The following is a 24,526-nucleotide window of genomic DNA, read 5'->3' as shown; positions in this document are numbered from 1 at the left end:
TTAAGACATAGTTCAAATACTACCTCTTACAGGGGATTTTTCCTGGTCTCTCAGGTGGAAGTTCTTTCTGTTCTAAGGCTACTTTCCATCTACTCTTTTATTTCATATGAACCAAATTGTGTGTGTACATATGTGTGTGTATATATATGCACATATATACATGCATATACTCACGTGTGTGTATGTATTTATGTATGTATTCTCTTCCTGATTATAATGTAAACTTCTTAAGGCAAGGGCTGTCTTTGCTTTTTCTTTGTATGCCCAAGTTTAGCATAGTGCCCAGCATATGGTGTGTCCTTAATAAACGTTCTTGGTTGATTCTTTGGAATGAGGAAAATTATCACTGGTCTTGGAGGTAGTGATAAGCAAGAGTTTATATATTGTCTTCTTAGATTTGAAACTCTTCTCAATAGGGCTTGCTGTATAGTTCTTGTCTTATAGACTGAGGAAATTGGATATTCTTTCTAACCACCTAGGGAAATGTTATGACCATGTATACACCATTTTTCAAGGCAGAGTCGGCATAAAGGCACTCAAATTAACCGAATTGGATTTATCCAGAGAATTGGGATTTATAGCTCAAATGCTTATATGGATCCACCCAGCCACTAGCTGAGGAGAGAGAGTTCAGTATTTTATTTACACTCGTTATCACAAATGCCTTTTCCTCCATCTAATCCAACTCCTCTATATTTTTATTCCCAGAATAAAAGGCATAAGACCCACCATGGCCCCCAAAAAGAGGAGTCACAGTACCAGTAGTGAGCCGGAGAAGATGGAAAGCCAGGAGAGTAAAGCTAAGAGGAAGCCACTCCAGAAACACCAGTTCAGCAAGAGCAACATGGTCCAGAAAGAGGAGGAGGACAAGAGAGAGGGAGAGAAAAGGGGAGGAGCAGAGGGCCTGCACGAAGTAGTGAGGCAGTCCAGGCTCCGGACCGCTCCCTCCGTGCTGGAATTTCGCTTTAATAAACAACGAGTGAGACTCATCTCCCAGGACTGCCACCTGCACGACCAGTCCCAGGCCTTTGTGTACTGGATGTCTCGGGACCAGAGAGTGCAAGGTCTGGGCAGATGGAGATGGGTCAGGGGGTTCACTCGGTGGCTGCTTCTTTGGGTTTGGCATCTGCCTTCATAGGCACCTGAATTTTTTGGCCTCAATTTCTCTCCCTCTTTTACCCTTTTTTTTTTTTTTGCAGATAATTGGGCATTCCTTTATGCCCAGAGATTGGCCCTGAAACAGAAGCTGCCCTTGCATGTCTGCTTCTGCCTTGCCCCCTGCTTCCTGGGGGCCACCATCCGCCATTATGACTTCATGCTTCGTGGCTTGGAAGAAGTAGCCGAGGTAAATGGGAAAGGACATTATGGGGTAACTGGTAAAGAAATTAGGGGTGTCTGTAGCTCCTTTAGGGGTGCAATAGCTGATTTTCATTCATTTAATATTTATAAAGTGCCTACTATGTACAGAGTTCTGTACATCGGGGAAAATAAGGGAGGGAACGAGTATTTATAAAATGCCTGCTGTGTGGCCAGTACTATGCTAAACACTTTACAAGTACCATCTCATTTAGTCCCTCTCAAATACCTTAGAAGGTAGGTGTTGTTATCCACATTTTGCAGTTGCAGAAACAGATAGAAAAAGGTTAAGTTACTTATTACCTAGAGTCACACAGGTAATGTCTGAGGCTGGATTTGGATGCAGGTCTTCCTGACTGCAGACACCACTGTGCCACTAGCTGCCCACATTATATGCATGCTGTGTGTGTGTGTGTGTGTGTGTGTGTGTGTTGGAGGTAGGGAGTGGGAGATTGGAATACAAAAGTAATTAAGTGTAGAGTAGAAAGGGACAGCTAAGTGGTACAGTGGATAGAGTGCTAGGCCTACAGTTAAGAAGACTCATCTTCCTGAGTTCAAATCTGGCCTCAGACACTAGCTCTGTGACCCTGGGCAAGTCACTTGACCTGTTTGCCTCAGTTCCTCATCTGTAAAATGAGCTGGAGAAGGGAATGGCAAACCACTCCAGTATCTTTGCCCAAAAAAGCCCCAAATATGGGGTCAGGAAGAGTCAGACATGGCTGGAACAACTGAACAACAACAGCACCAGAGTAAAAAGAGCACTATTGTGAGCCAAGATGGCAGAGTAAAAGCAGTGACTTGCTTGAGCTCTCCCCCAAACTCCTTCAAACACCTGTAAAAAATGGCTCTAAACAAATTCTAGAGTGGCAGAACCCACAAAAAGACAGAGTGAAACAAATTTCTAGTCCAAGACAACCTGGATGGTTGATTGCAAAGGTCTGTTACACAAGGCTGGGAGAGAACCAAAGTTCAGCACAGGCATGCAGGCAAAACAGGCCTCAACGATCCTAGAGCAGTCCTCAGGGGATTGAATCATGGGCAGCTGTGGTGGTTTCCAGACTTCTTAATCCACAAACACCAAAGTCAACTTAGAAGGTCAGTAGGAAAGGTCTGTCAGACCTCAGAGAGGCCTGACCTGAGAGAGGAGCTTGGTCTGGCCCTAGTCATGGCGCAGCCCCGGGGTGGTGACTGCTTCTGGAGCTCTCAGCCCACAGACAGAGCGGGGATCCAGCAGCTGATCAGAGGGGGATTTCAGCTGGTGCTGAGGCAGGATTCTCTTGCTTTGCCTGTGCTTGGATCTGGGTTGCAGTTCTTCGTGAGGGTCCTGGGACAAGGAGGGGCACTGGTGTGGTAGAGCTTATGGTGGCAGTGGACAAGGAATCCTCCTCACAGTTCCAAGACAGAAAAGAGTGCTTGTAGTCACTCATAGACCAGAGCACAGGCCAGGAAAGGAGTAAACACCTCGCCCTTGATCAGGTCCCTAGAAGCATCTCTGAAAACAACTGCACAAAACCCCCAAAGCTTGGGACAGTACATTCTCCACACTGGAAGCAGATCCCTACCTTAACAAAGAGTTTAAAACTCAAATAATTGGCTGGGAAAATGAGCAAACTGCGCAAAAAAGGTCAGACCATAGAATCTTTCTTTGGTGACAAAGATCAAAACATACAACCAGAAGAAGACAACACAGTCAAAGCTCCTACATCCAAAGCCTCCAAGAAGAATACCAATCAGTCCCAGGCCATGGAAGAGCTCAAAAAGGATTTTGAGAAGCAAGTAAGAGAAGTAGAGGAAAAACTGGGAAGAGAAATGAGAGAGATGCAAGAAAATCATGAAAAAACAAGTCAACAGCTTGCTAAAGGAGATCCAAAAAAATACTGAAGAAAATAATGCCTTAAAAAATGGACTAACACAAATAGCAGAAGAGGTCCAAAAAGCCAGTGAGAAGAATGCCTTCAAAAGCAGAATTGGCCAAATGGAAAATGAAGTCCAAAAGCTCACTGAAGAAAATACTTCCTTCAAAATTAGAATGCAGCAAATGGAAGCTAATGACTTTATGAGAAATCAAGATGTTGTAAAACAAAACCAAAAGAATGAAAAAATAGAAGACAGTGTGAAATATCTCATTGGAAGAAACAACTGACCTGGAAAATAGATCCAGGAGAGATGATTTTAAAATTATTGGACTACCTGAAAGCCATGATCAAAAAAAGAGCCTAGAGGGCGCTGCTGGGCCAGACCCATGCCCCCTGCGAGGGGTCGCTCTCCAGCGGCGCCCACAACAAGGAGGGCTCGGGCCGCTCGTGGAGAACGCTGACCTACTTTGTCGCACTCCCCAGGGTGGCAGTCAGCATGCTGAACGCCTACCTGAAGTCGCAGGAGCATCAGGAATGGCCCAAATTCATCCCCTACCCCCATCTCTGCATCCGAACCAAGCCCTTCCCATGGGGAGATGGAAACTATACTCTATTTCATAACCATCACGTCAATCCTCTCCCAACTGGGTATGAGGAAGAATAAAGAAAATTTGGACCATACTAATCAAGCACTGGGGGACCACAGCAGCAGTTGGACCATCCTTTTCTATGTGGAACAGAAAATTATATGGGACCTTAAGTTCACTTGCGTTACAATAGTGACAAATATGCTGACCTTTTATCATTTTGCTTGTGATTGGGATGGCTTAAATAAATAATTCTTACCCTAAAAAAAAAAAAAAAAAGAGCCTAGACATCATCTTTCAAGAAATTATCAAGGAAAACTGCCCTGATATTCTAGAACCAGAGGATAAAATAGAAATTGAAAAAATGCACTAACCTCCTGAAAGAGATGCACAAAGGAAAACTCCTAGGAATATTATAGCCAAATTCCAGAGTTCCCAGGTCAAGGAGAAAATATTGCAAGCGGCCAGAAAGAAACAATTAAAAAAATAAAAGAAAAAAAGGAACAATTCAAGTATTGTAGAAATGCAATCAAGAAAACACAGGATTTAGTTGCTTCTACATTAAGGGACAGTAGGGCTTGGAATATAATATTCCAGAGGTCGAAGGAGACAGGATTACAACCAAGAATCACCTACCCAGCAAAACTGAGTATAATCCTTCAGGGGAAATAAAAAGGAAGATTCAGTGAAATAGAGGACCTTCAAGCACTCTTGATGAAAAGACCAAAGCTGAATAGAAAATTTTACTTTCAAATACAAGACTCAAGAGAAGCATGAAAAGGTAAACAGGAAAGAGAAATCATAAGGGACTTACTAAAATTGAATTGTTTACATTCCTACATGGAAAGATGATATTTGTAACTTATGAGACCTTTGTCAGTATTAGGGTAGTTGGAGGGGGAAAAATACATAGATATAGGTAGGTAGGTAGATAGATAGAGGGCACAGGGTGAGTTGAAGATGAAGGGGTGAGATCTAAAAAATAGAATTGTGGGGTGAGAGGATTATACTGGGAGAAGGAGAAAGGGAGAGGTAGAATGGGGTAAATTATCTCACATAAAACAGACAAGAAAAGGCTTTCACAGTGGAGGGGAAGTGGGGGAAGGTGAGAGGGAATGAGTGAATCTTATTCTCATTGGATTTGACTTAAGGAGAGAGAATAGCATGCACAGTCAATTGGGCATGGAAATCTATCTTACACTATAGGAAAATAGGGGGGAAGGGGTTAAGAGAGCGGGGGGATGATGGAAGGGAGGGCAGATTGGGAGAGGGTGTTATCAGATACAAACATTGCTGAGGAGGGACAGGTTCAAAAGAAAGAATAGAGGGGCAGCTAGGTGGCGCAGTAGATATAGCACCAGCCCTGAAGTCAGGAGGACCTATGTTCAAATCCGGCCTCAGACCAAACACTTGACACTTACTAGCTGTGTGACCCTGGGCAAGTCACTTAACCACAATTGCCTCACTAAAAAAAAAAAGAAGAAAAAAAAAAAGAAATTATAAAAAAAAAGAGAGAATAGAATTAACGGGGGGGCAGGATAGGATGAAGGGAAATATAGTTAGTTTTTCATAACATGACTACCATGGAAGTGTTTTGCATGACTATACATGTATAACCTGTATCGAGTTGCTTGCCTTCTCAATGAGGGTGGGTGGGGAGGGAGGAAGGGAGAAAAACTGGAACCTGAAGTTTTAAAAACAAAAGTTAAAAATTATTTTTACACGTAACTGAGAAATAAGATATACAGGCAATGGGGTATAGAAATCTATCCTGCCCTACAGGAAAATAGAAGGGGAAGCAGATGAGAGAAGGAAAGGGTGATAGAAGGGAGGGCAGATAAGGGGAAAGGGTATTCAGAATGCACGCCGTCTGGGGGTGGAGGGAGGGACGAGATGAGGAGAAAATTTGAAACTCAAAATCTAATGGAAGTGAATGTTAAAAACTAAAAATAATAATAAGAAGAAGAAAAAAATTAAAAAAAAAAAAGAAAGAGCACTAGTGACTGTAGAACGAGGGAATCTGGGTTCAGATCCTCCCTACCTGTGTGAACTTGAGCAAGTCACTTAACTTGTTTGGGCTTCAGTTTCCTCATTTGAAAAAACAAGGGAGGTTGGACTAGGTGTATCCTTCCAGCTCTAAATCTAGGCTTCTGTGATCCTCACACATGGCTCATGCCCTCATTTAGTAAGTTATGTACAGTATCATACAGGAATTTAAAAGGACAGAACTGAATATAGTAAGCACAAGATAGGAAGAAATTGTTAATAGGAGGTTGGAGAAAAACTCAGAAGGACCAGAAGGCAGCGGCTACCTGAAGGGGTGGTATTTGTTCTAGGTGTTAAAGGCCAGGTGGGATTTTTGGAGGTGGAGATGGGAAATGTGGGCATTCTGAGTAAAGCCATAAAGCAGGAAATATCTGGATGGCAATTAGTCCCATTTGGCTGTAGTCCTAGTGCCTGTAACAATCTGAGATGATTCCTGGAGAAGGAGGGAGGTACCAGGTGGTCAGCAAATGCCAGGCTAAGGAGTTTGAGCATGCAGGAGGGGGTAGGATTGTGGAGAAATCTTGTCCCAACTTGGTATGGAATGGGGTCCTTTCATCTCTTTGTTGCAGGAGTGTCAGAAGCTGTGCATCCCCTTCCACCTGCTTCTAGGCCTGCCAAAGGATGTCCTTCCTGCCTTCGTGCAGACACATGGCATTGGTGGCATAGTGACTGACTTCTCCCCTCTGCTCCACCACACCCAGTGGGTGAAGGATGTCCAGGATGCACTGCCAAGGCAGGTGCCCTTTGTACAGGTAGGTGCCTGTGATAAAATAGTGTCACTTAGAAGGGTCCGTTGAATCTATCTTTCTTAGCATGAATGAAATGCTAAGTCATAGATAAGGGCTTATGCAATATGGTAGAGCAAAGACCTGAATTTTACCCTCCATCATGATCTTTGGTGTTTGTCCAGTAGCCACAAGTGAGTTTCCCTTCTTGGAGGAGGTCAAGTACCATAAAGTCTGGGTGATTTTACAAGTCGGAGATAAAAGTGGGAAATCACCAGAATGTGGGGATTTGCCAGTCTAGTGACTCCTCGTTTGTTTTCCTTTGGCAGGGGAGAGGGGACTTCAAACCACAGCATTGTGTTGTGAATCTGGAGGATTAGATGACTCCGGGGAAAGTTGTGGTACTAATCATAAGCGCGGCAGAATTGTGTGTATTATTTATGAGTTGCTGTGAGTAGGCTGTGAAGTAGATAGAATGCTGGCCTAGAGTCAGGAAGATGAGTCTTCACGAGTTCAAATCTGGCTTCGGATACTTACTAGCTGTGTGACCCTGGGCAAGTCACTCAAACCTGTTTGCCTCGATTTTTCTCGTCTATAAAATGAGCGGCAGAAAGAAATGGCAAATTGCTCAAGTATCTTTGCCAAGAAAACCCCACATGGAGTCAGAAAGAGTTGGACACAACTGAACAGATGTGCTAGTAAATATTTAACAACTGACTCTCCAGAGAAAAAATGTACACATGACGTGCTTCTAGATTTAATCTGCATTATTAACATTTTCTCCACCGCTTTATTAAGTCTAAACAATCAACAAAACAATTTATCAAGCCTTGATTTGTATCATTTGCTGATTTCCAAGATATAAATGCTCACACTGAAAATTTAACAATTGGCTCTGGTATTATCCGGCTCCAACACATGCTGAGTTTTATGTGTTTGTTGGTTTTGCTGAAATGCTTTTTTTCCTTATTTCTTCTAATTCTTTGTCACCAAGGATGGTTTGCTACATACAGGAGGAGGGGAGGGATTTATTTAGAAATGAAGGTGATATAAAAGCAAGTTATCCATAAAATGAGGTTTACATAGGCTAGCAGAGGCTGGAAGGCAACAGCTTCATTCAAGAGGAAACTATGATTCTTTTTAGGCTCTTGAACATGAACCCATCAATAGGTATTTGCCGACTAGCTGATGTGTACGAAGCACTATCCTAGGCATTGTGGGGTATAGGAGGTATGGTTTCTGCCCACAAGGAGTTTATAATCCAATTGGTTTTTCCTCAGGTAGATGCCCACAACATCGTTCCATGCTGGGTAGCCTCTGACAAGCAGGAATATGGGGCTCGAACCATCCGACACAAGATCCACGACCGGCTTCCTCATTTTCTTACTGAGTTTCCCCCAGTTATATGTCACCCATATCCTTCAAACATTCAGGCTGAGGTAAGATGTGCCCGTGCCCTGAAGGAGGGCTGGGCTTGGGCTGGGGAGGGTCTAGGGGAGGATACAGAGACCCTTTTGTAAATTATTTTTTGAAAACGAGATAAGAAACTGAGGCACCAGAGAATTGACCTAATGGGCCCTGGGGAAAGGGAGCAGCAAAGCCCTGGAGTTAGTGTCTCAAGTGACTGTTTGATACAGCCTTATGATGTGTCTGCCCAGAGTAGAATTCCTCACAGGACTGGGATTTCTCTGCCTGCTTCTCTGAAGTCTCGTTAGCCCCTACTCAGATCTAACCACATCAATTAATCGTTAAGTATTTCTTAAGTACTCACTATGTGACAAGCACTGTGCTAGGCACTGGGGATACAGTTCCCCCCAAAAAAAGGAAACAATCTTTATTTTCGGGGAATTTACATCCTAATGAGGGAATAAATATACAAGGAATCTATACAAAGAAATTCAAGATAGTTTGGGAGGGAGGGTACTAAGTAGTTAGAGAGAGAGAGAGAGAGAGAGAAAGGAAGACAGACTGAATAAAGAGAATGAGAGAGGAAGAGAGTGAGAAAAGAGAGAAAGGAAGAGAGTGAGAAAGGAAGAGAGGAAAGAGAGGAAGAGAGTGAGAAGTGAGAAAAGAGAAAGTGAAAGAGAGAAAAAGAGTGAGAAAAGAGAGTGAGAAAAGAAAAAGGAGAGAAAGAAAGGAAGAGAGGAAAGAGTGAGAGGAGGAGAGTGAGAAGTGAGAATGTGAGAAAAGAGAAAGTGAAAGAGAGAAAGGAAGAGAATGAGAAAAGAGAGAGAAAGAAAAGAAAAAGTGAGAGAAAGAGAGAAAGGAAGAGAGTGAGAAAAGAGAAGAGAAATAGAAAATGTATGGATTAGTATATGGGCCAAGTAGTGAGCTAAGTACAAGGGTTATCAATACAAGCAAACAAATCAGTCTTCAGCCTCTAGGAGTATACATTCTGATGAGAAAAGACAGCACATAGACAGTCAGAGAAAGGGGGAAGTCATCATTGTGATTGGGAAGCTGTATGGGGTCCTTCTTAGTGAAATAAGGTAAAAACTCACCTATTAGAGCCCCATGTCCTGAAGGCAGAGTTGGGATGGGAAGAAGGAGAATGAAGTTGATGATTAGCATGGTATGGAGATGTCTGGGGAAGGATTTATGTAGAAGCAGGTGCTTAAAGTGAAGTGAGCAGAACCAGGAAAACATTGTACACAACAGCAACATTGATAGACTTAGCTCTCAGCAATACAATGATCTAAGACAATTCTGAAGTTCGTATGATGAAAAATGCTATCCAACGCCAGAGAAAGAATTGATGGAGTATGAGTGCAGATTGAAGAATACATTTTTTAATTTTCTTTATTTTTCTTTTTTTTTTGTTTGCATTTTCCTTTGCAACATGGCTAAGATGGAAATATGTTTTACATGAATGCGCATGTATGATCTACATTAAATTTCTTGCCTTCTCAATGAGAGGGGAGGAGAAAGAGAGAATTTGGAATTCAAAATTTTAAAAAAGCATTGTTTTTACACATAATTGGAAAAAAATAAAATATAAGATTTTTTGGAAAAAAAGAAGGGGGTGATTAAGCTGAGTCTAGAAGAAAGAGAGGTGAAAGAGTTATTCTAGGTGTGAGGGATGATCATGGCAAAGATGTGGGAGAGGAAGTGCAATGTGTGAAGATTAGAGAAATACCAAGTTTCCTGGATTGCAGTGCAGAAAATGCAGTAATCAATATTAATATAAATTTATATACATAATTTATAATGAATATAAACATAAATTTTAATAAAAATTCATATAAATAGTATTAAAATAACTAAATTAGACTGGAAAAAGAGGTTAGGACCAGGTTGAAAAGGACTTTAAAAGTGAAAGAAAAGCTTCTGCCTTTTCCTTAAGGCGCTAGGGAGTCATTGGGGTTGAATGAGCAAGGGAGTGACATGGTCAGACCTTGGCTTAAGGAAAGTCACTTTGGCAGCAGTAGTAGAGGATGGACTTGAAATGGGACAAACTCAAGGCAATGAGACTAATTAGGAAATTACTGTAGTAGTCTAGGCCAAGGGTGATGAGAGCTTGAATTAAGGTAATAACTGTGAATAGAGAAGAAGAGTTGGCCTTGAGAGGTGTTATGGCAGGATTTGGCAGCTGATTGGATAGGTGGATTATGGGAGAGCGTGAGAAGTCAAGAACAATGCTCACATTATGAGCTTGGGAGACTTGGAAGAATGAACAGGTCTGGGGTATTATATTCAGGTCTTAGGAACCTTCTAGGAACTCCTGGAGAGCACCCAGAGGCCGGTCAGCAGGATGGTGAGGGCACTTGAAGTCCAGGCCGTTTGAAAGAAATGAGGCTATCTAGCCTAGGGAAGAGAAGAATTTGGGTTTGAAGAAGGAAGGAAACACAGCAGCTGTCTTAGGATATTGGAAAGAATGTCATATGGGAGAAGGATTAAGCTCATTCTTCAGAGTGGCTTAGTAGAAAGAATGCTGGGTTTGGAGTCAGGGGCTTGGGTTCTAAACCCGGTTCAGTTACTTCCTATCTGTGTGGCTTTGGGCAAATTACTTCAACCTCTGTGAGGCTCAGTTTCCTCACCTGTCAAATGAGGGATCTGGATATATAATCCCTCCCCTGGTTCCTTCTAGCGCTCGACGTGACTCTAAATTGCACCAAGGTCGATTTAAGTCAGTGTGAATCAAGGCTTTTAAACATTTATAGCTGTCCCAAAATGGAGTGGGCCACCGTGGGACGACTTATGTTCCTTGTTTCTAGAAGTCTTCAAGGGGAGGCTGAATGACCACCGGCTAGTCAGGGTGGTTTCTGCTCAGGTTGAACAGGATGTGGGCTTCTGAGGTCCCTGCCAACTCTGAGATTTCGGGGTTCTCTCCTCACGGGGGAGTGTCCATCTTTTGAATGAATAAAAATGCATTGACTAAGCAGTTATTATCTGCCAAACACTGTGCTAGATCCTAGAAATAAAAAAAGAAAAAATAAGACAATCATAGGGTAAAGAGGGGCAGTGTGAGAAGGAGGTGAGAGAGAAAATAGATTTTTGTTCCTTAAAAAAAGTTGAAATTTTTTTAAAAAGGAATTTGAATTTAAAAAAAAATTAAAGATAACTGCTGCTCTCAAGGATCTCACAGTCTAATTGAGGAAGACAACTCATAAAGAAAGTCAGCTATAAAGAAGATGGAAAAGCCCCTGAGTCCCGAGGGTGCATCACAAGGGCAGATGGCAAAGCCCCGGGAGTCCTTAGGCTGTGTTAGTAGGTCAGATGACGTGCCTGAGGTCTGCCTGGTGTAGATGAGAAGGATGTAACTGTAATTACTGTTTGTCTTCCCTTTCTTGAGCACAGCCTGTGGACTGGAATGGCTGCCGGGCAGGGCTGCAGGTGGACCGATCGGTGAAGGAGGTGTCCTGGGCCAAGCCGGGCACTGCCTCAGGCCTGACCATGTTGCAGTCCTTCATTGCTGAGAGACTCCCGTACTTTGGGTCCGACCGAAACAACCCCAACAAGGATGCACTCAGCAACCTCTCCCCCTGGTTCCACTTTGGTGAGCCTTCTTAAACCTTTTTTTTAATTCCTGTATCACCTCACGAGGACCCCACAGTTTCATTTTTTCATTGCTTGACTGGCTGTAGAACAGGGTTTCTTAAACAGGGTCTGTGAACTTTTTTTAAAAAATTGTTTTTGATAACAGTATTTCTGTAGAATTGGTTTTCTTTGTAATCTTGTGTATTTTATTTTAGGCATTTGAAAACATTGCTCTTCAAAATTAAAAAAAAGAAAGAACATTAAAGTTATGTTTGTCATTTCTATTTGATTAGTTTCAAACTTGCTAGCTATATAATTATATATATATTATATATGCAACATATAGAAACAATTATAACTGTTAAAAATAAAACATAAAAATGTTCTTCAAAATTAAAAAATATTAAAGTTATATTTATGATTTCTATTTAATAAGTTTTAAACTTGCTAGTTATATAATTATGTCTTAACAGTTATAACTATTAAAATATAAAATGTAAAAATTATTCTTCAAAATTAAAAAATGAATGTTACATTTATGACTTGTGTTTGATTAGTTTCAAACTTGCTAGCTATGTAATTACATATATTATATATGTCATATATAATATATTAACAATTATAACTGTTAAATGAAAAATTCTTCAAAATTAAAAAGAATAAAGTTATATTTATGCTTTCTATTTGATTAGTTTCAAACTTGCTAGCTATATAATTAGATATGTATGCAACATAATGTATGAACAATCATAATTGTTAAAAAGTTTTAAAAATAAAAACATGGTTCTTCAAAATTAAAAAATGAATGTTACATTTATGATTTCTATTTGATTAGTTTCAAACTTGCTAGCTACATAAGTATATATTATATATGTAATATATATTAACAATTATAACTGTTAAATGAAAAATTCTTCAAAATTTAAAAGAATAAAGTTATATTTATGATTTCTATTTGATTAGTTTCAGACTTGCCAGCTATATAATTAGATATGTATGTATCATATAATGTATAAACAATCATAGTATTAAAAAGTTTTAAAAATAAAAACGTGGTTCTTCAAAATTAAAAAATGAACATTACACTTATGATTTCTATTTGATTAGTTTCAAACTTACTAGCTACACAAGTATATATTATATACGTAATATGTAATATATTAACAATTAATAACTGTTAAAAAGTAAAAACATTCTTCAAAATTAAAAAATAAAATTATTTTTATTTGATCAATCAGTTTCAAACTTTCTAGCTATAGAATTAGATATATATGTAATATATAATATATGAACAATTATAACTAAAAATTTTTTAAATAAAACCATGTTTCTTCAAAATTAAAAAAAGAATGTTTAAGTTATGTTTATTTCTTTTTATTAGTTTCAAACTTGCTAGTTATGTAATTATATATTACAATCTGTAATATATAATGTATTAACAATTATAACTGCTAAAAATAAAAACATTGCTCTGAGGAGGGTCCATAGGCTTCCCCCAGACTGCCACAGGGATCCAGGACACAAAGAGCTTATGAACCCTTGTTCTAGAAGATGGGGGTGGAGAAGACCACAAGGGAATGATGAAGAGCAGCATTTAACCTCGGTTTAAGATTAGAATATCCTTTCTATTCCTTTCTATATGTGACTATGACCTCTGTTATAGACTTCTAAGGTCATCAGTTCAGAGCTGGAAGGTACCTTAAAGATTGAGTCTAACCCTTTCATTTTATGGATGAGGAAATTGAGGATGGAAAAGGTTAAGTGACTCCATAGGAACATAGACCTAAGGCTGGAAGTGACGTTGGAAGTCGCTTAGTCCTGCCCTTCTATTGGTAGATGACAAAACAATCCTAAAGAGGTCACATGACCAAGACCACACTGCTATTAAGACAGGAATAGAACCCAGGTCTTCCTGATTCCAAGTCCAGTGTTTTTTCCGTAATACAATGTTGCTCCCCAAGCCCTCCATACTTTCTTGGCACCTATATGTACAAAACAACTGTTGCTGTTTTACATGAATAAATAGAAAATACACAAATAAATACAACCAATCAGGTCAATCTTCAGCCTTAAGGAGTGTACGTCCTAATGGAAAAAGACAACACATAAAGGAGAGTCAGAGAAAGGAGGAAGCCATCGTTATGGTTGGAAAGTGGTATGGAGCCCTTCTCAGCAAAATAAGGCAAAAACTCGCCTATCGGAGCTGCCTCTGCCAGCTGGGCATTTGTGGGGCAGAGCATTGGACTTGGAGCCAGAGAGACATGCATTTGAGTCCTGCCCAGGTGCTAACTGTGTGACCCTGGGCAAATCACTAAAACTCTGCCTTAGTTTCCTCATCTGTAAAATAGGGACAATAATAGCACATACTTCTCAGAGTTATGAGGATAAAATGAGATAATAATTATAAAGTGCTTAGCACAGCACATGGCACATAGTAAGCACTATATAAATGTTAGCTATGATGTTGCTGCTGCTAATGTAGATGATGCATAAAAACTGGACTTGGGAGTCAGGAAGACCTGCATTCAAATCCTGCCTCAGATAACCAGCTGTGTGACCCTGGCAAATCAGTTAACCTCTGTGGGCCTCGGTTTTCTTATCTGTAAAATGAGGGTGTTGGACTCTAAGATCCCAACCTTCTCCAAATCCATGAGTTTCTGCCATGGTGGACAGCCAAGTATTTAAGAACCAATTTATAGGACAGTTGGCTCAGGGAGGGAGAGATACATGAGGAGAAACTGAACTGAATTTAAAACTGACCAGTAGCCTTGTGTTTAGTGATATTTTTGTAGAGAGATGTGGGGAGTCAAGGACTGACTTGGCTGTGTCTATCATTGGTGGTGTGCTCGGTGTCTCTACGGTGGTGGGAAGCTGGAGTGCTTCCTGTGCCCTGATGGGGCTAGCCTAATTTCCTAGATTTTTTTCTTTTTTCTCCTAACTTTGGTGTCCCAACTCTCTTCTTCTGTCCCACCAGGGCAAGTCTCAGTTCAGCGGGCCATTCTGGAAGTGCAGAAACATCGAAGCCGGTACCCAGATTCTGTGACTAACTTTGTGGAAGAGGCTGTGGTGAGGAGGGAGCTGGCAGACAATTTTTGCTTCTACAATAAGAACTATGACAAGTTAGAAGGTAGATATCACCCCTCAAACCCTTAGGTGGGAATGCAGGAGTTGGGGAAGTCAATACTGCCTAATCAAATGAGGTAATATTTGTAAAAGGCTTAGCATAGTGCCTGGCACATAGTAGGCACTTAATAACTATTATTCCCTCCGCTCCCCACCCCCAGATGCCATGTATTACTCCCCTTTGCCTTCTCCTGTGGTCAGCAACCCCTGATCACCTTCATATCTTCTTTCTCCATTTGTTCAGTTTCTCTCTTTTGATCTAGATCCAAACTTAGAATAATTCAGCCTAAGATTAGATCAATTGCACTTTAGCAGCTGTTTCATACTGTGGGCCTTAGTGAAGAATTTGTAAATAAATAAAATCCTCAGGTTGTTTTTTCCCTACCACTGTGTCCTCGTGCCTTTTATTTTTTGAACCTAACCATGGGACTTTTTCATTTATTGCTTTTGGTTTCAGCCTATCATTGTAGCCTATTAGTTATTCTGAATTTTGATTTTGTGATTCAGTCATTCATTATTGCTTCTAGCTTTGCGTCATCTGTACATTTAGTAAGTGGCTGTATAGGTTATCTTCTAAAAGTTATTGACAAAAATTTTGAACAGGATAGGTCCAAGGACAAGCACTCCATTAAGCCTCTCTCCAGATAGGAATGGGTTCGTTAATCAGCTGTCTGGATATGGTTGTTCGGATAGATACAAATCTACTAAATTGTACTAACACTTCTTTATTTTGTTTACGAGAAATATAGACTTTGTCAAATGCCTTGATGAAATTCATATGTTTATGATATTGCCCTGATCTAGTAATCCTTTATAAAAAAGGAAATTAAGAACTTGGCATGAATTGTTCTTAGTGAGGTTGTCCTAACTTCTTGGGGTTGATAATTTCTTTTCTAAAATATCTGCTTAATAATCTATTTTCATATTTTACTGGGGAGTGGCATCAAGTTTGTTAGTCAGAAGTTTGTAGAATCTTCATTATCTCTCCCCCTCTTTTAAAAATTGGGACATCAAAAAAAAAAATTGGGACATCAATTTTTTCCATTCATCCATTTCCTCCTCTCCCCTCTTTAATTTCAAGCAAATTAAAAAACAAACAAACAACAAATCCTTTAACACATAGCAGCATAGTCTGGCAAAACAATTTCCCACATTAGCTATATCCCAAAATGTATTTCTCCTGCATTTTAAGTTCGTCATCTCTGTATCAGGAAGTGAATGGCACACTTCTTCAGTCTTTTGGACTCTTGGTTTATCATTGCATTGATTAGAACTCTGAAATTTTTCAGACTTGTTTTTCTCTATAATGTTATTGTATAAATTGTTCCTGTAGTTCTAATCATTTTGATCTATGTCAGTTCATAAAGATCTTCCTAGGTTCTTCTATAATTTTTTTATCATTTCAAATGGTGTAATAATATTCCATTAAATTCATATAACACACTTGTTCATCATTCTTCAGTAGAAGTATACCTTCTTATTTTCTGATTTTTGGCTTCTATAAAGAGAATGCCTTTAAATATTTTTTGTACATATAGGTTTTTTTCTTCTTTCATTTCTTTAGGGGTATAATCCTAGTAGAAGGGTCAAAATGTATGGCATCATTTGGTAAGTTTCCTGGCATAGTTCCAAGTTGCTTTCCAAAATGATCAGACCTATTTCCAGCTCCGTAAGGGTACTCTAATGCAGCTGTTTTCTCATAGCCCATCAAACATTTTTCATTTTCCTATTTTGCCATCTTTTCCAATCTGATATGGAGATGGAGCTTCAGATTAAAGTTGCTTTAATTTGCACTTCTCTGATTATTAGTGATTTAGGGCATTGTTTTTTTCATATGGTAGCTTATAGCTTGGATTTCTTCCTTTGAAAACTATCTCTTCATACCCTTTGACCAAGCTATCGGTCAAAGCTACTGGGGCATGGGTCTTAGTCTTGTAAATTTAATCAGTTCCTTATATATCTTAAAAATGAGACCTTTATCAAAGAAACTTGTTTCAAAGATTTTTCCCAATTAGCTGTTTCCCTTTTAGTTTTTGCTATATTAGATATGTTTGTATAAAGAAATTTTAATTTTATATAATCAATAGTGAGTAAACATTAAGAACCTACTGTGTGCCAGGCACTGTGCTTAGAGGCTCCCTCTCATTTGTTTAGTCATGAACTCTTCCCCATCTGTAGATCTGAAAGGTAATTTCTTCCTTGCCTCTCCTCTAATTTGTTTATGATATGATTTTAAAACTAAGTCATGTATCTATTTGGAATTTATCTTGGCATATGGTGTGAGGCATTGGTCTAAACCTGATTTCTGCCAAATTGTGCCCCCGTTTTCCCAGCAGTATTTTTTCTCCAAATGAGTCCTTTCCCCAGTAACTAGGGTTTTTTAATTTATCAAATACTATTGGGTTTTTTTGTTTCTCTACATATTGTATACCTGATCTATTCTGCTAATTGACTTCTCTCTTTTTTAAAAACACGTAACAAATCATTTTTATGATTACTGCTTTGTAATGTAGTTTGAGATCTAATACCAATAGACCTCCCCCCTTTCCACTTTTTTCATGTGAATTTCATTACTATTTTTATAGCTCTACAAACTATTCTTTTGGGAATCTGATTGGTACAACACTGAATGACTCAACCTAATCATGAGCAATCAATATTTCCCTATTTAGGTCTGTCTTTATTTCTGCAGAATGTTTTGTAATTAGATTCATAGAGTCCCTCTGTAAATCTTTGAACGTACATTCCTAGTACTTTGCAGTTCTGTAGTTTTTTTGAATTGAATTTCTCTTTCTAGCTCTTCTTAGTAGGTTTTGTTGGTTATATACAAGCTGATGGTTTATTTGGATTTATTTATTATCTGCAACTTTGCTGAAATTAGTTATTTCAATTAATTTTAGTCATATCATCTGTAAAAAGCAATAACTTTTTTCTCTTTGCCTATGTTTAGTCTATTAATTTTTTTTCTTTTTTTTTGCTATAGCTAACATTTTTAGGATAAAAATGTTAAATAGTAGTTGTGATATTGGGCATCCTTGCTTTATCTGCTTTTATTGGAAAGGCTTCTGAACTTTTCTCCATTACATATAATGTTTGCTCTTGAATTTAGATAAATACTATTTACTGTATTAAGTAAAGATCTATTTATTCCTATGACTTCTGTAGCTTTTAATAGAAATGAGTGTTGGATTTTGTCAAAAGCCTTTTTGGCTAGTGATATAAATCATAGGATTTTTATTATTTATATTATTCACATGGTTTATCATATTTATAATCTTACATAAGTTGAACTAACTCTATATTCCTGATATGAACCCAGCCTGGTCATAGTGTATAGTCTTCAATATATTTTTTAGCCTACTTCTTAAAGTGTTTGTATTAATGTTGACTAGGGATATTGGTGGGTAGGTTTCTCTGCTTTGTGTCTCCTGGTTTAGGCATCAAGACCATATTGTTTTCTTATTATTGCAGTTTGTGTAGTATTGGAATTAATTGTTATTGGAATGTTTAATAGAATTCACTTATGAATCCATATGGTCCTGCAGTTTTTTTCATTAGGAGTTAATTTATGGCTTGTTCAATTTCTTTTTCTGTTATTGTGCTATTTAAATAGTCTGTTTGTTCTTTTGTTAATCTGGCTGTTAATAAGCTATTTCTCTAAGTTATCAATTTTGTTAGCATATAATTAGGCAAAATAGTTCCTAATAATTCCTTTATTTCCAATTCAATTGCTTTAAGTTCTGCTTTTTCATTTTTATATGAACATTGTTTTTCCTTATTGTTTTTTAAACCAGATTTTCCATTTATCTCTTTCATTAGTTTTTTTAAACCAGCTCCTAGTTCTATTTATCAATTCACTATTCTTTTTGTTTTCGATTTTATTAATCATCCCTTCTTTAATTTTCAGAATTTCTAGTTTGTTACTTAGTTGGGGGTTTTTTCATTTGTTGTGGTTCAAGTTTTTTTAAATTACATGCTCAATTCACTGATTTGTTCTTTTCTCTTTTTTTGTAATTTTTTTTAATTTTAAACTTAAAATGAGAAAAGAAAAAAAACCATTGCCATGTATACAGCAGACCATAAGAAAAGATTCAATATAAAACAATCTTTATGCCCCAACACATGGCCAGTTTTTGTAAAGGTGCTGTGGATGACTGAGAATATAAATTCCATTCTGTTTCCATTCAGTATTTACCTGAAATCTGTCATCTGTAATTTTTCTAAAGTTCTGTTCAGATCCTTAACTTATTTGTTGTTATCTTTTGGTTAGCTTTATCTAGATCTGAAAGGGGTACATTAGGTTCCTCTACAGTGATACTTTTATTATCTATTTCTCCCTCCAATTTGATTAAACTTTTCTGTAAGTATTAGGTACTATGTTAGACACATATATGTTAAATACTGATATTGATTTATTATCTTAAGTGCCCTTAATCGTAATATAATTTCCCTGTTTATCTCTTTTTATCTTTTTTTTATGCTCACTATAGCTTTGTCTGAAATCATGATTTCTATCCTTGCTTCTTGAATCATTGTTTTCTGTCTGGCCCCTTCTAATTTTCAGAGCATTCACTTGTTTTGTTGGGTTTTTTTAATTTGTTTTTTGGCTAGGCAGTGGGGTTAAGTGACTTGCCCAGGGTCACACAGCTAGTAAGTGTCAAGTGTCTGAGGTCAGATTTGAACTCAGGTCCTCCTGACTCTAGGGCTGGTGCTCTGTCCACTGCGCCACCTAGCTGCCCCCCTGGCATTGTTCTTGTGGGAGGTGTCCCGCCTATTCCCTTTCCAGTCTTTCCTCCCTGCCTTTTCAGTTCTGTATCTCTTGTTTCATTTTATTTAAGTACCCTTCCAGTCTGTGGCCAGGACATTTTTTTTCTCTGAAGCTTTACTTGGACATGTGGGGTTGATCTCCTCTTCAGGGTTTACCTGGAGCGTCTCTCAAACCAAGTTATTTCTTCGTGGTGTTCAGTTTTCCTTGGTTTGCTCCATGGGAGGATACTTGATGAAGCTTTGCGACAGAATGGAGTGGGCAGGGCCTGACCAGTCCCAAATGTAGTGGGCCAGACCAGGCCCCTCTTTCAAGGGACTCGTGGAATGCCTCTGTGTTGGGCTCTGCCTAGGGCTTCCTGATATCGTGGACCTCCAGGACTTCTCCCTTACAGGATGCTCCCGGGGCACTTCCCTCTGGTACTAGAATCACAGGTTACTCTTATGCCGGCTACCACCATAGGCTTCAGGGACTACTCAGACTGGATTTTGCCCAGGGACTTTCTCCCACAGTTTGGCTCAGGTCACTGATTCCCTGCTGGACCCCGCCTGGAGTTCCCTGAGTTGGGTAGGGCTAGGTTAGAGCTCTGCTGGGACCCAGCCAGCCCCAGGCTCTGTTTTGGGGGAATACTGGGCTGGATCTAAAATGCCTCGAGGCTGCTCCCTCCTGAGCTAGGCCCAGGCAGCCTGTCAGCCCCGGCTTTAGGAGAGGCTTGGGTTCAGCTGGGTTCAGCCTCTTAAGAGCTTAGGCAGGGGGTGTTGGAACTACCACCCACAGTTTCAGGAGACCTGAGCCCACCCATCTTGTCAATCCTAAGATTTGTGTAAGACTCAGTGGAGCATAGACATGATTCTTTCTGATCCTAAGGAGACTGGTGCTTCTCTAAGCCCCTATGAGGGGGATTTTCCTATTGCCTGTAAGATCTGTATTTTTTCATTGACCATACATTCTCCAAAATTGTTGACAAAAATTATTGACTCTCAAGTTTGAAGGTTATCTAGTCTAAATGAAACTTGATCTAGAATTTCCCTCTGTAACACGAGATAGGCACAGGACCTGTGATTTTATATGTATTGGGAACTCCCACATAGAGAAACTCCCTCTACCAATGCTGATAGCATCTTCTCTGCAACTGGTAGTCTTAGAGAATTGTCTGGAGCTCTGAGAGGTCTGCCAAGGTCACTTAGCCAGTATCAGGCATTGGACTTGAGCACAGGTCTCTCTGACCACAGTGCCCCACTGTTTCTCATAAGGATTATGTGACATTTATAAGCTGTGTGGATATAGAGCTGGCCTCAAAGCCAGGAAGACCTGGTTTAAGTCCCTCTGAGTCACATTGGTCATATGAACCAGGCCAAGTCATTTAACCTCTCAGTAGCTTTTGACCTGCACTGGTAGAGGGAATTGAGTCACTGGAAATTCCCTATCCCGGTGAAATCACAGATCTGATCAGAAACAGAAACTGGCATTACATAGCACTTTGGGGTTTGCAGAGCACTTGACATATATTACCTCATCTGAGCCTTACACTGACCCTGTGAGGTAGGTACTGTGGGTTATTGTTGTCCCCATTTTACAGCTGAGGAAACTGAGGCTGAGGGAGGCTAAGTTGCTTGCCCAGGCTAACACAGCTAGGAAATGTCATCCAGGATTCCCCCACCAGTCGTCATCTAGACTCTTCTTGAAGACTTCCAGAAACACACAACTTCCTGAGGCAACCCATTCCCTTCTGGGACAGCTTCTTATTTATAACCCAGAAGGCACAGAGTTCACTTTAAAAACTATATTGCATATCTCCTTGTTATTCCAAATTGATTTAATAGTGCATTCATAATCACAGCCATTCCAAACTTTCCATTCTCCCAAAGCCTCCCCGTAAATCCTCTTCTCTTTCTTTGCACATGGATTTGACTTGATTCTCAGAAATCTGGGAGACGTTGGTCACGATCACCAGCATTTTTGTATCTGTATCCATCGGGGCATTCAAGGGGGTTCGTGCCACAATTTCCCCTTGTATTTCAAACCTGTTGTTCAGTCATTTTCAGTCATGTCCGACTCTTTGTGAACATCTGTGGGGTTTTCTTGGCAAAGATACCAAAGTGGCTTGCCATTTCCTTCTCCAGCTCATTTTACAGATGAGGAAACTGAGGCAAACAGGGTTAAGTGACTTAGCCAGGGTCACACACGCTAGTAAGTGTCCGAGGCCAGCTTTGAACGCAGGAAGGCGAGTCTATCCTGGTTCTAAGACCAGCATTCTGTGCCCTATGGCACCACCTAGCTGCCCCATTTCTAATCTTCTCTCTCACTATTCCTCTTACAAGTACCCCAGACTCCAGACACATAGTACTGCTAACTCTTTCTAGAACACAGTCTATATTTTCCTGTCCCCACTTTTGGGGGGATCATAAAACTGTGTTTATACCTGGGAGGACTGTTCTTATCTGATGGATGTGTTAGTTGACTCCAGGGAGGAATCCTCAATTGCATTCACACTTCTCTGTGATCTCGTTAGGTGGTAAAGCAGATGGAACTTTCTAGACCTGGAGTGAAGACTGGAGTTTCAATCCAGCCCCAGACACTAGGTTATCTCTCAGGTCCCTTACAAAATGATAGAGTGTTCTAACATTCTAATTCTATGGTTTTTCCCTTTCCTTCTCTCTTCTTCCCTCCGTCTTTCTCAGTGTGCGTGAATACATGTATGTATAATACATGCATGTGTATGTATATGATACATATATGTATGTGTATATATAATGTTTTATATGTGTAACATTATATAATATGTATGTATATACTCATTTTTGAGGCAGCTAGGTGGCTCAGTGGCCAGCTAGGTAGTGTAATGGATAGAGTGCCAGGCCTGGAATCAGGAAGACTCAACTTCATGAAACCCCAAATGGGGTCATGAAGAGTTGGACATGATTGAAAAACAATAACAATAACGTTCCAGCCAGCTTAATCAGATGAGAAATAGCACCTCTTAATTATCCAGTTTCTGAATTGCCAAGTCCCTTTGTTTGTTTTCACCAATTTGCCGTTACTGCCCAAATGCATCGAGTATGGTCAGAGAAATAGGACATTGTGCTTATGGGACTTGTGGGAAGGTAGACTAAAATGAATGGTTGAATGCTCAATAATTATAATGACCAAACTTGTCTATGAAGAAGAGAGTTTTTAAATGTTCTTCCCTCCCATCTTTGTAGAGGTTGGGGCCCATGGATATGGAACATTAGATATACCATCAGACTCAGTTGGTATATTGGTTAGTTTTGCTGAATTACTATTCTCCCCCCTTATTTATTCTTTTAAAAGGGATAGCTCCCTGGATAGGGGAAGAAGAAGGGGGGGATATATATGAAAATGAAGTTGTGAAAATAAAAGATATCCATAAATGTTGGGACTTGGGATTTGCTTTTCTACCTTCCATTTATATGGATCATTGAAGGTTGATCATGTATGTGATGGGGAGAGAACAAACTGATAAAAAGTATCTTTGGGCTGATAGATTCTTGGCATTTCATCCTAAAACAGCTTTTCCTCCTCCTTCCACAGTGACCCCCTGCAGAGTAGGCGGCTAAGGCTTAAGGGAGGGAAGGGAGAGAAAACTAATAGGGGAGCATTGTTATCTCCAGGTGCTTATGATTGGGCCCAAACCACCCTGAGACTCCATGCCAAGGACAAGAGACCCCATCTGTACTCATTGGAACAGCTGGAGTCTGGGAAGACACACGACCCGCTCTGGAATGCTGCGCAGGTACTCTGCCCACCCATGGTCACGTTTCCATTCCCTTCTCACTGCCTACACCTCCACTCTTCCCAAACCTGGGGGAGGCACAGCGTGCAGTGGGGACTTCCGAACTGGGTGGACAGGGGTACCATAGAGAGTCTTCAGTCGATGTGCCCTCGTCCTTCCAGTCCTGAATGGTTCCCAGTGGGACCTGTCAGGCACAAGTGTCCCTTCTGAGGAGCAGACCCAGGGAGACACAAGAATATACTTGTTTTCATGTCTACCAAAGATAAAAAGCTGATCAAAGCTTTTCAAGAGGCTTCTATCTGAAGTACACTCAAAAAAGTCTGTACCTCTATCTTTACTTTCACATTTGATTTTCTTTGCACACATTTACTAGGCCCTGAGAATGCAGAGACATGGCTCTCACTCGTCTCAGAGGGATTGTCCAGTTGAAGTCAGGACTGCCAGCTGAGGCCTACCCAGCACACACAGCTATTTTATGGTACTTGTTTTTCTCTCTGAAGATGCAGATGGTGAAGGAAGGAAAGATGCATGGTTTCCTTCGAATGTACTGGGCCAAGAAGATTCTGGAGTGGACCCGCTCCCCTGAGGAAGCCCTTGAGTTTGCTATCTATCTCAATGACCGGTTTCAGCTGGATGGCAGGGATCCCAATGGCTACGTAGGTGAGGATGGTTATTGGTTAGCTAGGAAGAGCAGGCCCCTGGAGTCCTGAAGGCTGATGCCTTTGGGGTCTCCTGCTCGACCAGAGATGAGCACTGCTTCATTTGGAGAAAGGCTCTGTCGGGGTTAAGTGATAGGCGATGGAGGAGCTATTAGATCAGAGATGGGAGAGAGGGAAGGAAGGAAGGAAGGAACAAAAAGAGGGAAGGCAGTGGGGAGGGGAGGAAAGGGGAAGGAAGAGAGGAGAGAAGGAGGAAAGAAGGGGAGTGGGAGGGAATGGGGAGATGGAAAGATAAAGGGAGGGAAGGAAGAGAGAGAAGGAAAGAAAGGGAGAGGGAAGGAAGGAGGGAAAGAAAGAAGGGGGAAGGAGGGAAGGAGAAAGGAAGGAATAAAAGAAGGGAGGAGGAAATGAAGGAAGGGGGAAAGGAAGGAAGAAAGGGAGAGGGGAAAAGAGGAAGGAAGGAAGCATTTATTGTCTGTTATGTGCCAGGCACTGTGCTAAGCAGTTTACAAGTATCTCATTTTATCTTTACCACACCCCTGAGAGGTAGGTGCTATTATTATCACCATTTTACAGTTGAGGAAATGGAAGAGGACAGAGTTTAAGTCACTTGTCCAAGATCAAATAGCTAGTCTGAGGCTGAATTTGAACTCAGATCTTCCTGACTCTAGGCCCAGT

General features: G+C 40.2%; 1 protein-coding gene across 1 annotated transcript in view; it reads left to right on the top strand.

Annotated features, from left to right (window-relative positions):
• The window catches only part of LOC114030485 (deoxyribodipyrimidine photo-lyase), a 33,598-nt gene that overhangs the window by 4,672 nt on the left and 4,400 nt on the right, over positions 1-24,526 (top strand). Inside the window, exons 2-9 of the mRNA XM_027845318.1 lie at positions 709-1,064; positions 1,200-1,345; positions 6,415-6,597; positions 7,851-8,009; positions 11,368-11,566; positions 14,522-14,674; positions 23,068-23,189; positions 23,690-23,849. Of these exons, the coding sequence (XP_027701119.1) occupies positions 731-1,064; positions 1,200-1,345; positions 6,415-6,597; positions 7,851-8,009; positions 11,368-11,566; positions 14,522-14,674; positions 23,068-23,189; positions 23,690-23,849 (1,456 nt within the window). The 5' untranslated portion in view covers positions 709-730. The remainder of the gene's footprint in view (positions 1-708; positions 1,065-1,199; positions 1,346-6,414; positions 6,598-7,850; positions 8,010-11,367; positions 11,567-14,521; positions 14,675-23,067; positions 23,190-23,689; positions 23,850-24,526) is intronic.

This window comes from Vombatus ursinus, unplaced genomic scaffold, assembly GCF_900497805.2.
Source record: "Vombatus ursinus unplaced genomic scaffold, bare-nosed wombat genome assembly UNPS02014959.1, whole genome shotgun sequence".
Taxonomy (NCBI): Eukaryota; Metazoa; Chordata; class Mammalia; order Diprotodontia; family Vombatidae; genus Vombatus; species Vombatus ursinus.
Note: the sequence above shows the minus strand (reverse complement) of the source record. Positions and strands in the feature narration are given on the sequence as shown.